This window comes from Schistocerca nitens, chromosome 9 (assembly GCF_023898315.1).
Source record: "Schistocerca nitens isolate TAMUIC-IGC-003100 chromosome 9, iqSchNite1.1, whole genome shotgun sequence".
NCBI classification, from domain to species: Eukaryota; Metazoa; Arthropoda; class Insecta; order Orthoptera; family Acrididae; genus Schistocerca; species Schistocerca nitens.
In genome coordinates, this window is record NC_064622.1 from 343,317,220 (window position 1) to 343,331,933 (window position 14,714).

General features: G+C 40.9%; 1 protein-coding gene across 3 annotated transcripts in view; it reads left to right on the forward strand.

Moving 5' to 3' along the window:
• Positions 1 to 14,714, forward strand: part of LOC126203827 (palmitoyltransferase app-like) — a 395,567-nt gene that overhangs the window by 83,640 nt on the left and 297,213 nt on the right. For all 3 annotated transcript variants that reach the window (XR_007540386.1, XM_049938196.1, XM_049938197.1), the window contains exon 6: positions 8,659 to 8,776. Coding sequence is in view for 2 of the 3 variants with exons in the window: in XM_049938196.1 (XP_049794153.1) it covers positions 8,659 to 8,776 (118 nt within the window). In the remaining variant the exon portion in view is untranslated. The remainder of the gene's footprint in view (positions 1 to 8,658; positions 8,777 to 14,714) is intronic.

Below are 14,714 nucleotides of genomic sequence, written 5' to 3' on the forward strand. Positions count from 1 at the left end.
AATGAAATAAAATAAAATGAAGAGTACACTAAGTATAGCTTCAGTATTTTGTCCACATGCCATTGGCATCAAGAACAGCGTGGATCCTTCAAGGCATAGAATTGACAAGTTTGTCGAAAAAGTCCTCATCCATGGTAGTTCTCTCCCATGAAGAATGAACTAAATCCCATAGGGTTTTCACAGTTCCTGGAGGTGGGTTTGGCCAATTGCCCCATATATTATTCTTGAGCTGAGCACATGAATGCTGTATAAGATTGGCCATGGAAGACAGATAATATTCTCCCTCTTTTGAAACCAGCTCCAAATCCTAATGCTAGTGTATGATGGATGATTATCATGTTGGTAAGTGAGACATCCTTCAGTATACCAAAATCGAGCTCCAGGCATGATTATATTTTCAAGGAAATGTTCATAGTGTGCTGAATTGAACTTGACTTGGATACGTTCTAATGTTCTTTCACCAATGTAAGACATCCGGACCCAACATTTCACACTTATTCGTCCGCTTCTAGTGCATTTGGGCACAAAGTGTGCATCATATTGTCACACACCTGCACGGTAAACGAGAACAGGACCCCTACTCATGGTCTCAGTCATGCAGTCATCAGAGAAAATGACTTTCCTCCAATCAACATCTTCCCAGGAGCTATAATCCATCTCTTTGCTGTGGAAATATCAACACCATAATGACATACTGCATCAGATGCACTAACACAGTTTTTAAAGAGAAATAATTCGCTCGTAAATTCACATCAGCCATTTTGATGCAGGTGTATGATGTATGCCAATCAATTGGTACGCTTCTCTTAGCTGAAACCTGTAGTGACACCAGGCAATGGTCAAAGTAATTAAAAATAAATACATCCATTTTCAATATTTTTGCTATGACCATTTGTCTGTTTGTTTAAAGATTAGACTTCAATAAAATGGAATCTTACCAAAGAACGTGGAACCTAGAAATGCCTGCAGCTGAACAATTTGTAACAAATTAAGGTTCAAAGTATTATCTGCACAGGTCTAAATAAAAAAAAAAAAACACACACACTTGACTCTAGCTAGATTTGAATGCTCATGCTTTACATTTATAAACTGTCAGCCGATCCACTCAGCCTTTGAAACAGATGTGAAACGCTCGTCATTGTGGTAATTCTACCAGCATGAAATCCATATATTTCAACCATTTCTATGTGCTCTAATAATGATTTTCAAAAGAAATGATGCGATGAGTTAAATTGCAATGAATCTTGATGTGTACTGTATCCTAACTACTATATTGTTTGTGTTTCATGATGCAAACACAAGGCTGAAGCTGCAGAGATAACCAGAGTTGTGAATACTGGCATTTCTGAACTTGAGTATGTACAATTTTCTGTTCTTGGACACTAAATTATTTGGGCCGGGCAATCTTTTTGCCTCTCTTTGTACTCAGATATTCCTAGCATTTGCACTGGCTGTAAACTGACCATGTATTCACCAGTTACAGTTTCACAAGTAAAACTGTATTGCTCTGCCATCAGTTGATGACAGGCAACACCACTTTTTGAGATAAATGCAGGGATGTTGTGCTGATGCATTGCTAAGATGTTTGTTGGGAAGTGTGCAAGTCAGAAAAAAATCAGGAGCAGCAAACTGTTCTCGTGCAAGGAGAAAAATTTATAACGTGTTATGTGAAGATATTTAGAAGACTACTAAATGGGAAATGTAATCATGGTATGTTATGAAGCACAATGTAGCACTGTGATTGATTATTATGTAATGGATAAAGCAGTGCTGGTTCAAATTATACCAAATTATTTGATTATTTTTCAAAGTTTGTTGAAGTACAATAAGTGTTCTCACATCAAGATAATATGCCTACTCACGCATTGTAAGGATAAACGTGCAGAAGCTTGCTTTTGAATCAGTCTCCCACTCACTGTATTTCCCAGATTTGTCACCATGGAACTTTTTTTCTGATTCTTAACCACAAAATGTGGAATAAAATCTTCACAGGTTTCTTGCTGCATAAGATTGCAGTGTTATAGTGATGTTTCAGAAGTCTACTCTCTCTTTCCATCTTCTGGCAAATTTCCAGCATTGTTTATGAATCTGTTGAAAAGACAAAGAAAGATGTACTTATAAATTTCAGACTCTCTCTCACAACAGAACAGCTGAAAACTCACAGGAACCAACTGCAGCGTAGAACTTTGTTTTGTAGATTTCTTCAGTGTGTACCACATTGAAAGTTCATTTTTATTGATGATGTGGTTTTTAAACATAATAAAGGTCTATTGTTCACAATTCTTGGAAATTTAATTAATTTTGAACAAGTAATTCCTGCACTATAACAATTTAAATAAAACACTGCATTCCTGTGCTAACCAGCTGTGTAAGCTACTATCACTTAGATAGATCCAGGTAACACATTGCAGCCAGCTCATATCCCTTTATTTGTCGATATAGGTTGTGTTTATTTTCCATTAAATTTCCCATGATGGTGTAATTTTGTAGAGGCTTCTTAGAAAGTCTACCAGATGTAATAGGTAACCTTTTTCTACGTAGATGTTCTTTATTAACATTATAAAATGCTTCTATAAAGTCAATAAAGGTAACAACTGAATAGTGAGATCCTCTATTCCATTCTCCTTCTTTTTTTTTAATTATTTGCTTTAACACAAATGCTGCATCTGCCAAACCTGATTTGTTCTTCACTTAACAGACACCTCAGTCTGTATACTTTTCGCAGTATTATACAAAATCTTATTCTAAAATTTGTCTAGAGTGTTCAGCAGGTTGGTCCTTAATAGTTTTCAGAATTATTCCTATCTTTATGTTTGAATAATGAGATTACATACACTATGTGATCAAAAGTATCTGGACACCTGGCTGAAAATGACTTACAAGTTCGTGACACCCTCCATCAGTAATTCTGGAATTCAGTGTGGTGTTGGCTCACCCTTAGCCTTGATGACAGCTTCCACTCTTGCAGGCATACATTCAATCAGGTGCTGAAAGGTTTCTTGGAGAATGGTAGCCCATTCTTCATGGAGAGCTACACTGAGAAGTATCGATGTCGGTCGAGGAGGCCTGGCACGAAGTTGGTGTTCCAAAACATCCCAAAGGTGTTCTATAGGATTCAGGTCAGGACTCTGTGCAGGCCAGTCCATTACAGTGATCAGAGATGTTATTGTCATGTAACTACTCTGCCACAGGCCGTGCCTTATGAACAGGTGCTTGATCGTGTTGAAAGATGCAATCGCCATCCCGCAATCGCTCTTCAACAGTGGGAAGCAAGAAGGTGCTTAACACTTTCGCTGCGGCATCAGTGCAGGCGCGCAACTCTCCAGTGCGGCCCGGCAATGTGCGGTTGCGGGCTGGTAAGAGTGCGGGCCGGTAACACTGAAACGGCAGGCACCGCTTGGAGACGACGCTCCTAAGCACACCTGAGCTACAGGCTGACATCAAGACCTTGTAAGATCTGTAGGATCATGTTCTATACTGACTTAATGGTGACATCTTAGATGCATTACTTCAAATAAGCTTCGACTGTATTTTGGTCAGGTTGTGAAGTCTGTTTGCTGGTCACAGGCGTCATTCAAATGTTCGTGATTTGTTGATAATGTAACAAAAAATACAGTTCAAACAAGTAACAAATCCACTGCATTCAGGAAAAATTTGGATTCCAAAATGCAAATTCTTAAGAAGGAAAAAAAGTAAACAGGAAACTGGATTCATTTGAAATTATATTTACTTCAAATGTGCATTTTTAAGATTGACTCTGATAGAGGTCGTCAGTTTAGTAGCATGTTTGCTCCTGGTATGAGAGAATTAGCCGTCTACATTTATCATAGATGCTCAGGGGACGCCCGGATGTGTAGATATTAGTAAGCGAAACACATCCTACGTGGAGGCTTCTCTCATGTCTCCCATCACTTCAATTGCGGTGCTATTAAAACAAATTTAGCACAACAAATTCTTTCTCAAAAAGCTGAAGTGAACGCTTTACAACGCAATAAGAAATAAGTCGACTTAACACAAAAGAAAACCTCATTTTCTGAGTAATCGTGAAAAAAAGTTCTAACCTTTCATGTCGTAAAAAGAAACCATGCAATGTCAAAAGAAATAAAAGAAATTGTCTTTGATAATCATAATTTCCCCGATATTATCGCATTTTTGCTACTTATGGGAAACTATACAGCAGTTCAAGCAGTATCCATGTTTGTCTGGTAAGATCGTACACTTGTATGGTGTATCAGTGTGCTTGCCTTGTTCCGCGCTCTTCCCTGCAGTAGCTTCCCACTTTTGCACAACATGTGTTTGTTTGTTTTTTATGTTTCTTGCTCACATTTCGTGGAACGTCCATTGGTGGAAGGAAGCCCTTTATAATGTTCATTCTGTAATCATACGACGTCATTTTATTTCCTGAGTATTTGCTGTACAGGTATTGAGAATTGAAAACTAGCATGTCAATGACATGAAAGAATAGTTTTTTCAACCATCTGATCTTGTTTATCAGTCCCAGACATACACGCATTGTACCTAATCGTAGGCAAAGGTTTTGTGACTATTTGCTGGTGCGCTTTCGTCACTTGCTCCATAACATCTAGATGTTCTGTGGAAATGTAGGAAACCTCTTGTCGATCCTTCCATTTTCCAATCAAAACTCCATTAGAATACCGCGCAATTGTCTCTCCCCTCCCAAGTTTTGCCAATACAACGCCTTCGGTGGTATATTTCCTGTTTAATTTCAGAGTTCCTGTGGAAAGTGTTTTTAGGTTCAACATAGTTGTAGCTAAATGAAAACTGTTATAATAATTGTTCAAATAAATGTGATGACCAACATGCAGCTTTTCTGCCATCAAATGCAAAACGACCTTTTCCCCCCCATATCTCCACTACTTCCCGTGTACACAGCGCACTTATTTATGAAACCGTCTGGATTATTGAGCATGTGCATCTTAATGCCATATTTATTAGGTACGTTTGCTTTTTATGTATTGTCTAAATGACAATCTTCCCCTCCAAAGAATCATTGATTTATCTATTGATAAATCTCTTCCCAGGTAATACACTTGAGACATTCTTGTGTTAAAATAATCCGATGTAGATCGTATCTTATATCAACGATCGTCTGGTTTTGGGTTTTCTGGAAGTGGATTTTTTGCAAAATGCAGAGAGTGTAATACGATCAAATAGCGGTCTCTGCTGATACTCATCACTATTCCTCTATTCTCAAACAGCGGTTCTATCTTCCAGTAGTCTTGTAATCGTAGATATTTAACGTTACCCATATGTAACGAAACTCCCAGGAAAACTAGTAATTTGCCAATACTTAGAGGTTTCCATTTACAGATCCTAGATCCCTCTTTTGTATTTTTGCTCAGCAATATGTTGACTGCGTTATCGTTCGTTTCGTCAACTACAAGTTGCAATAATTAGTCTGTTAGCAATAATCTGAAGAAATCTGTAGGAGAATTACCAGCAGGATGAATTTGCAAAACTTCTTCCTTTGTAAATGGGTGATACTGCATATTATGTGGTTCTTTATGCCAGGACTCACCTGGATTATCTTCGTGTGACAGGTCGGGCTCTTTTTCATTGTCAAATGATCCATAACATCAGATTCAGAACTGTCATGAAACAGATGTGAAAGCTGTGCTTCCATGCTATCATCACTCTGCAATTCTTCTGCAGCCTCTAAATGACAATCTCCGTGGTATGCCTCGTCCTCACTACACAGAAAATAACTGTCGTCTAGTACCCTAAGTAACTGTTCTTCTGTCAGTTCAACACTTTTCCTGCTCCTTTTCACATTGGAAGGTCCAGATATCTGTTCATTATCCACCATTATGAACAATATACGTTCGATAACTGACCACAAAAAACAAAAATTTACACGCCTTGATGCTAGCTTAGGTGCAGCAACTAGACTGAGTAATCCGACAGTGAGTGCGGACGCTTATAAGCATCAGCCACACTGGCTCCTGGCTTGTTGTGACACTTATAAGCTTCAGCCGCAGCGAAAGTGTTAAAACAGCAATGTAGGCCTGTGCTGTGATAGTGCCATGCAAAACAAGGGGTGCAAGCCCCCTCCACGAAAAACACGACCACACCATAACACCACCGGCTCTGAATTTTACTGTTGGCACTACACACAGTGGCAGATGACGTTCACCAGACATTCACCACACCCACACCCTGCCATCGAATCGCCACATAGTTTACCATGATTCGTCACGCCCAAAATGTTTTTCCACCGTTAAATCGTCCAATGTTTACGCTCCTTACACCAAGTGAGAGGCGTCATTTGGCATTTACCAGTGTGATGTGTGGCTTATGAGCGGCCGCTCGACCATAAAATCCAAGTTTTCTCACCTCCCGTCTGTCATAGTACCTGCAGTGGATCCTGATGCAGTTTGGAATTCCTGTGTGGTGGTCTGGATAGATGACTGCCTATTACACATTACGACCTTCTTCAACTGTCTGCAGTCTCTGTCAGTCAACAGACGAAGTTGGTCTGTACACTTTTGTGCTGTACATGCCCCTTCACATTTCCACTTCACTATCACATGGGAAACAGAGGACCTAGGGAAGTTCAGGAGTGTGGAAATCCCGTGTACAGATATATGACACAAGTGACACTCAATCACCTGACCATGTTCGAACTCCATGAGTTCTGCAGAGCACCCCATTCTGCTCTCTCACAATGTCTAATGACTACTGAGGTCGCTGATATGCAGTTCCTGGCAGTGGGTGGCAGTGCAATGCACCTAATATGAAAAACGTATGGTTTTGGGGGTGTTCGGATGCTTTTGATCACATAGTGTATGTATGTCGCCACGCTTTTGATACCACCAGTTTTTCCAACTCATGTTGTAGAGCTGTAAAAAGCGGAAAGGCAAGGGAAAACTGATGTACTTAAAAATTAATTATTTATGCATGGCTTTTTTAAAACAAGTTTTCATGGTGTTTTTTCAGTTATTCTCTATCCACATCATCCAGTGTGTTCATGTAGTTTTGTATTGTTATAATGGAAAACATGAACACAGATGAGTGGAATTTTATCAGCTTTAAAGTTAGAAAGAGACACTGTGGCTGGCCAGTACTTACCTTCAGTATTTGAAATTTTAGTACTGCCAGTAGACACTTTTAAAATAGAAATCACTAAGATGGTATATTGGTAAGCACACTGCCAGCTTCAGTCCAGAGACAATATAATGACAGGCTGAGAAACAAAAGTGGGACAGAGGAGGAGAAATGGGAATTGAAATGAATAGTCCATTTAAAAACTTAAGTGAAGATGGTGGAAGAGGAGGGAGGGGGGCAAAAGGAGTGGTGGAAAGGAATAGTGTACATAAAAAGTAAATAAAGATCTGTATAAAATGCCATGAAGTGAACATGTATAAATTGGTAAACAGTATGCAAAGTTTCAAATGTTGCTTCATCTTTTATGTTGTGGGATTTACTAGTGGAGGAGCTGGAGTAAGCTATTGGTCCTGAATGGAGTGGGATTTACATCAGGAACAATTGAAGGGATTAAATCACCAAGAAAGTCACTCGGTAGAAGGAAGAACTGTAGTAACAGATGGATTATAAGAGCAGAATAACTAGGGATAATGGTCTGGTCTGGGAATGTCATATGGTTTAAAAGGGATGTCAGAGGTCAACGTAGGACTACAGTGAGTGATGTGGGGATGATATGAGGAGGAGAGGATCTCATTTCAGGTTCTAACTCAAGAAAGTCTTAGCCTTGGTGGAGTAAAATATCGAGGTGTCCAAGCTCTGGTTGGTACCAGATGACAAGGGGATGCTTCTGAGTCTTTTGTGAGTGGGAGCTCCATTAGCCAGAGTATGAGAGGGTGATAATGCCCAGCAGATTTCGTTTGCAGAGGAAAGAGAGAGAGAGAGGAAAGCAGAGGTGAAGTTATTGATGTATGTGTTGAGGAATTCATTGGTGGAGCAGGTATGTTGGCTGTGAATGCCCAGACCGTAGGGAAGAGAGTATTTGATGTGGAAGAGATGGGAACAGTCAAAATCCAGGTATTGTTTCTTATTGGAAGGTTTTATGTGGACCGAGGTATGGATGTGAGCTTTAATGAGATGGCGCTCAATATTTGGGTTTTGAAGAGGAACATGTGAATTTGAGTTGAGATAAGGAATTAATTTGTTGCAGTAAGTGAAGCAGCTCATTTTCATCATGAGTCCACCCCACAAAGATATCATTGATAAATCTGTACTAAGTCAAAGAGGACTAGCTTCTGGGTCAGTTCTTCTTCTAAGTGGCCCATGGAAATGTGTTAGCGTAGGACAGGACCATTCTAATTCCAATAGTGGCTGCTCTGATTTGTTTTTCGTAAACTGCCAGCCACTAAATGCAGAATATGGGTTTCGCAAAAGTGATCTAATTATGCCAATACTTGTGTAGGTGTACCTTGCATCCAAAATACTAACAAAATTGTAAGAGAAATTTCAACTCCCATGACTACTTTTTTGTCTTTTGAAGGGTGTTTCTTGAGCTCACTACTTCACATGCCATAAAGAAAAAGAAATTTGCCTTTTCATGCTGCAAGATGCTTAGAGTATGCTTAATCCCTTATATTTGTTTCATAAATGAAAACAGTTGTAAATTTTCTTGTTAAATAATAATAAATAGATAGATAATTCATTTTCACTTTACAGATCAAAGGCTCTTTCACAAGCAAACGAGGACAGGAAAACTTCAACCCCTACAGCCAAGGAAACGTGTGTTCAAACTGCCTATACGTTCTCTGTGGCCCAGTGCCACCTAGCTTAATTGGTAAGTCCTTTAACATGAATTATGATTCCATTATCTCCAGCAGCATTAATTGAAATGCCCTGATGGTATACATATTAATATTTGGCTGCTACTAATGGCCGTTAGAATGTTCTGAGATAGAAGTGACAAATATTGAAGAAAGAAAGGGTGGGGGGCACATATTGAAGGGTGAGAGTAATTTTGATCTTCACACATAGTGTGTTTGCGGTATAGCAGTAGACAATCTCATGAAGTCCACTATTACATTATGTGATTATTAAAGATTAGCTGTACACAAAGGTTAATTGCAGACAGCGGCAGGGTCAGGCATTTCTGGGTGAAAAGTAATATGGATATGGCTACACAGTTGTTCCTGTGTGGTTTAATAATAGGTATGATGAGTTGACTAATGCTGAGAAGATTCCTGATTCATTATAAGTTGCCTAATGTGTTGGGACTTCGATCTTCGTACACAGTCAAAACTATCACAGAGAAGGGACTTGTTCATATTTAGGAGCTCCAGTTCTAGGCAGGCGATGGAGTAATTAGCAAAGAAATAAGAGGCAGTTTAGTTTGCATACAGTATATTTGCCAGGATGAAGAAAATAAACTTCATGAAGGCTCCACCATGATTCATTAACAACATTGGAAAGTTACTCTGAAAGCAGAGAGCAGCAAGGCAAATTCAAAGCAGACTTCCATTCTGAATAAATAAATAAAATAATCTACAAATTCAAAACACAAGCCAAGACAGCTGTGAAAGATGCATTCAGTAAAACTTTGAACAAGATATTACCAACAGATTGGCCAGAACTTTTGAAGTTTAAGTCCTGCTTAAAATTGGTGAGTGGAGGAAAATCAGTTGCCCAGATTCTAACTGAACATGATGGTACCAAAATGAAACATGATAAATGGAGACAGAATAATTCAATTATCCCTTCCAAAATTAAATCACCAAGAAAGTCACTTGGTAGAAGGAAGAACTGTAGTAACAAATGGGTTATAAGAGCAGAATAACTAGCTGTTTTTGTAGAATGAGTCAGCTGTCAGGTGCTTCCGTAGACCTACAGATTAGCCTCACTAGTGTTAATTTATTGTAGAGTTATGGGACCCCTTTTCTTCTATGGCAGCAATTTTTAGCTGAGAATCTCCTCAGTGGAAATAAACATGAATTCTGCAGCTGATGATAAAGTGATACTCAACATGCTCAATTTGATTTCAATACACAGATGATTTTGGAAGCGGAGTTGAGGTGGCTGGCATGTTTCTTTGCTCGCTTAAAACCATTAGTACAGTTCTGTCAGTTAATGGGAGGACATGACCATAAATGTGCCGTGTTCCTCAGGAAAGCGTTGTGAGGTTGTGGTTGCAGTCAGATTCTTTCCTTTGGCACTAGAGAGAGAGAGAGAGAGAGAGAGAGAGAGAGAGAGAGAGCGCTAACATGATCCTTTTTGGAATTACACTACTGGCCATTAAAATTGCTACACCAAGAAGAAATGCAGATGATAAACGGGTATTCATTGGACAAATATATTATACTAGAACTGACATGTGATTACATTTTCACACAATTTGGATACATAGATCCTGAGAAATCAGTACCCAGAAAAAACCACCTCTGGCTGTAATAATGGCCTTGATACGCCTGGGCATTGAGTCAAACAGAGCTTGGGTGGTGTGTACAGGTACAGCTGCCCATGCAGCTTCAACACGATACCACAGTTCATCAAGAGTAGTGACTGGCGTATTGTGATGAGCCAGTTGCTCGGCCAGCATTGACCAGACGTTTTCAGTTGGTGAGAGATGTGGAGAATGTGCTGGCCAGGGCAGCAGTCGAACATTTTCTGTATCCAGAAAGGCCCGTACAGGACCTGCAACATGCAGTCATGCATTATCCTGCTGAAATGTAGGGTTTTGCAGGGATCGAATGAAGGGTAGGGCCACGGGTTGTAACATACCTGAAATGTAACGTCCACTGTTCAAAGTGCCGTCAATGCGAACAAGAGTTGGTTGAGACATGTAACCAGTGACGCCCCGTACTAACACGCCAGGTGATACACCAGTATCGCGATGACAAATACACACTTCCAATGTGCGTTCACCGTGATGTCGCCAAACAAGGGTGCGACCATCATGATGCTGTAAGCAGAACCTGGATTCATCCGAAAAAATGACGTTTTGCCATTTGTGCACCCAGGTTCGTCATTGACTACACCATCGCAGGCGCTCCTGTCTGTGATGCAGCATCGAGGGTAACCGCAGGCATGGTCTCCAAGCTGATAGTCCATGCTGCTTCAAACGTTGTCGAACTGTTCATGCAGATGGTTGTTGTCTTGTAAATGTCCCCATCTGTTGACTCAGGGATCAAGACGTAGTTGCACGACCCATTACAGCCATACAGATAAGATGCCTGTCATCTCAACTGCTAGTGATACGAGCCCATTGGGATCCAGCACGGCGTTCCATATTACCCTCCTGAACCCACCGATTCCATATTCTGCTTACAGTCATTGGATCTCAACCAACGCGAGCAGCAATGTCGCGATACGATAAACGGCAATCGCGATAGGCTACAATCCGACCTTTATCAAAGTTCGAAACGTGATGGTACACATTTCTCCTCCTTACACGAGGCATCACAACGACGTTTCACCAGGCAATGCCGGTCAACTGCTGTTTGTGTATGAGAAATCGGTTGGAAACTTTCCTCATGTCAGCACGTTGTAGGTGTCGCCACCGGCGCCAACCTTTTGTGAATGCTCTGAAAAACTAATCGTTTGCATATCACAGCATCTTCTTCCTGTCGGTTAAATTTCGTGTCTCTAGCATGTCATCTTCGTGGTGTAGCAATTTTAATGGCCAGTAGAGTATTTTAATGCTGGAAAAAAAGGGAGGAAGTTTTAGCTGCTCCTATCATTTAGTAACACGAAATGTTGGTGTACCAATTCAAGATCACATCCACAGACTGCACGAATTTGGAGAAATTGATCTAAACAAGCAAAATGACAGCAAATTAAATCAGATTTGTCATTTTATTACCTCAGTCATGGAGGACTGACATGTGGTGTTATCCCCCTCATCTTATCCCAATGCAAACAGAACTGTCAAATTTTAAGGATGACACCCTTGTTTCTTTTATAGGGGCAGGGGAGGTGGGCCCTCTTCCTGAGCTTGGTAGGCACAGAATAGAAGCCAGGTTCCCGTGTAGGTATACTTGGTAAGGATCCTCACACCACTTTTTCTTAATGGAAGCTGCCAAACAATCCCCCAGTACAGTGGTTTTTTTGGGTGTATTCTGGTTGCCCGTGGAGGACAGAACTTTCTAAATGAACCATCCACCATCTTAGTATTCCCTTAAATAATTGACCGTGGGATGTTAACTATTCAGAAGCTAGAATATAGGTGCCCAGTCTATGATACAAGCGCGTGAGTTGATTATCAGCATGATTGCAGGTAGAGTGCAGCCCTTTTATGCACTGTGGCACTGGAAGGGGGAAGGTGAAGGCCCTCTCGTACCAACAGCCTTTTATTCACAGGAAAATCTTCAGCACTCATTTTGACACCGGTCTGTATGGATCTGGGGTCATCCTGGATAGACTGGAACAAAGTAAAACCAGCCCCTCCCCCCCATCCCCCCCCCCAAAAAAAAAAAAAAATATCAGGGAATTTACCTGTGAGCTCTAACACCAGAGACTAGTGCTCCACCCACCAGACCACCATGCCTCATTAGTTCACCAGTTCATCAACATAATAAGATGGCTAGTTGAATTATAATCCTTTCAATTGGCATGAAATTTACATATACATTTATGTGAATTCTTAACCAAGCAGTTAATCAAAATTTTAACGCAAGTGATCTGTTCGCAAAGCCATACATTACTCATTTGTTGGAACTGTTATTTGCCATTCACACTTTGTTCTTCACACTTATCAAAGAAATAATGCTTCACAGCTTGATGGACCATTACTGCTCATTGTTTGTAAATCTTTCTGGCTGTACGCAGATGACAGTTGTATACAGAGGGTGAATGCTGTTAGAAATTGTTACGAAATGTCTGGAGCCTTGCAGAGCATCAGCACTTGATGTAAGTCAGGGGCATACAGACTCGTTAGTACCGTAGCATGCATACCACTCACTGTCAATATGTAAGGGCCACCGGAGGGGTTGGGTTGGGGAGTGGCGGGGAGTAAGAAAGAAAAATTGTATCCCAAAATATTTACTTTACTGAAATTTTATACTGTTCCTATATTGTTATTGGCTGATAATCATGAAGTAAACGCTTATGGGTCCACAGAAATACATAAAATTTTGCACCTTTGTTGCAGAAAGCGTACTGACACAAAGTGTGTACTGTGGAATACGCAAATCACTGATGACTAATCAATGTCATTCTCAGCAGACCCACGTGCAGCACCTGTTATCACAACTACATTGTTCATAAATGATGTGCTGAGAGACAAGTTATTATTCTGAATTGGCATCCCTATGGCCGAATGCCTGGCATAGCACAACAGCACTACATTTTACATGGGCTGACCTGACCTTTCCGGGAGGGAATGAAAGATAAGTAAAAAATGTACAAGAACTAATCGGTGTGGGCTGCCATCAGATCGATGATGGGCCATAAGTGACCTCCAGGCCTTGGTCTGTGCATCCCTAATGTAAAGACTAACTGACAATAAATGTAGTGTAAAGTGCATATGTAGACCAGAAGACCCATTATTGTTTGACTGCAAGGAGGCAAACAGTCCTACTTCCAAGTATAAAGGAGCCAGAAAAATCTTAGGGAAAGATATACACTCATAAAGACATCATTTACAAAACTTTCAAAGCACTCTGAGTCGATCTTGTCATCTAAATGAAATTTAACCTCCCAGGAAGAGCTCTGACAGAAATGGTGACACTTTCAAATCGTTTGCCACAAAATTCAATGATTTCTGGCACAATCACTGCAAGCTGTGCTCCTAACCAAATACGAATGCTTTAGATTTACTTGTGCAGACACTGCATACACCATGAACAGGCATTACCTTCTTTTTTTCCTTAGTTCTGTATGTGGAAGGAATGGCAGGTAAACGCGACAGATGCCGATCATCTGGCTGAAGTAGACGAAGTGTTGTCCACGGTTGGTGCTGTGGAATATCTTGACTAGATTCTTCACCTTGTTGCAGCACAGCCACTTTCTGCTGCGGAGGTGTATGTGTGGGAAGACGTGGTGTGGGTTCTACAGCAGCAAGGTGAGCACCAAGTCGAGAATATTTACTTAAAAAAACCATTATTTATTATTTGTTGCCTCCCAAACAGAATGTCAATGGCAGTGGGCAGACGGCAGTGGCTGTTGGTGGGCAATACCGTTGCTGGTGCAAGTTGTGTCACCTCCTCGGCACAGTGTGGCTAGGTGGCGGGACTGGTGTGCCACATCTGTGGCCCGTGGCAGCTGAGAGGCCCCATATTAAACCTGGGATGTCCGGAGGTTGACTGGAGTGTCAGGCAGTGACACCCATTGGATGATCCCACATCAGAAAATTCAGTTTGAAGTCAGGAACTACCAAAGCTGATGGCTCGCAGATCAGCGAGTGACACTTCTCTGTTAGGATGGAGTAGCTGGGCTGTACAGTCGACTCTTAACTGGCGCTGAGACTGCACATGTGAATGGGCAACACAGAAGGAATGCAGAGCTGGGAGAATTGACATTCCCTCTGACTGGGTGCATTATGACAGGAGCTAGGCTCCCATCATGTAGCCAGCTGTGGAAACCCGACATTTTCCTGCACTGTGTAGCAACACAGTCACACACTGATGGCAGATTGTTGGATTGCAGGTGCTGCACAGAATATTGCAGTACCCACCCACAGAATTAAGTCAGTGGCTGGCTCTCATCTTGCTTGTCTGGTTGAAAAAGCCTCCCTGAAATTCATGATGCAACACTCCCAATGGGTAGAAGGTCATTAAAAAGGT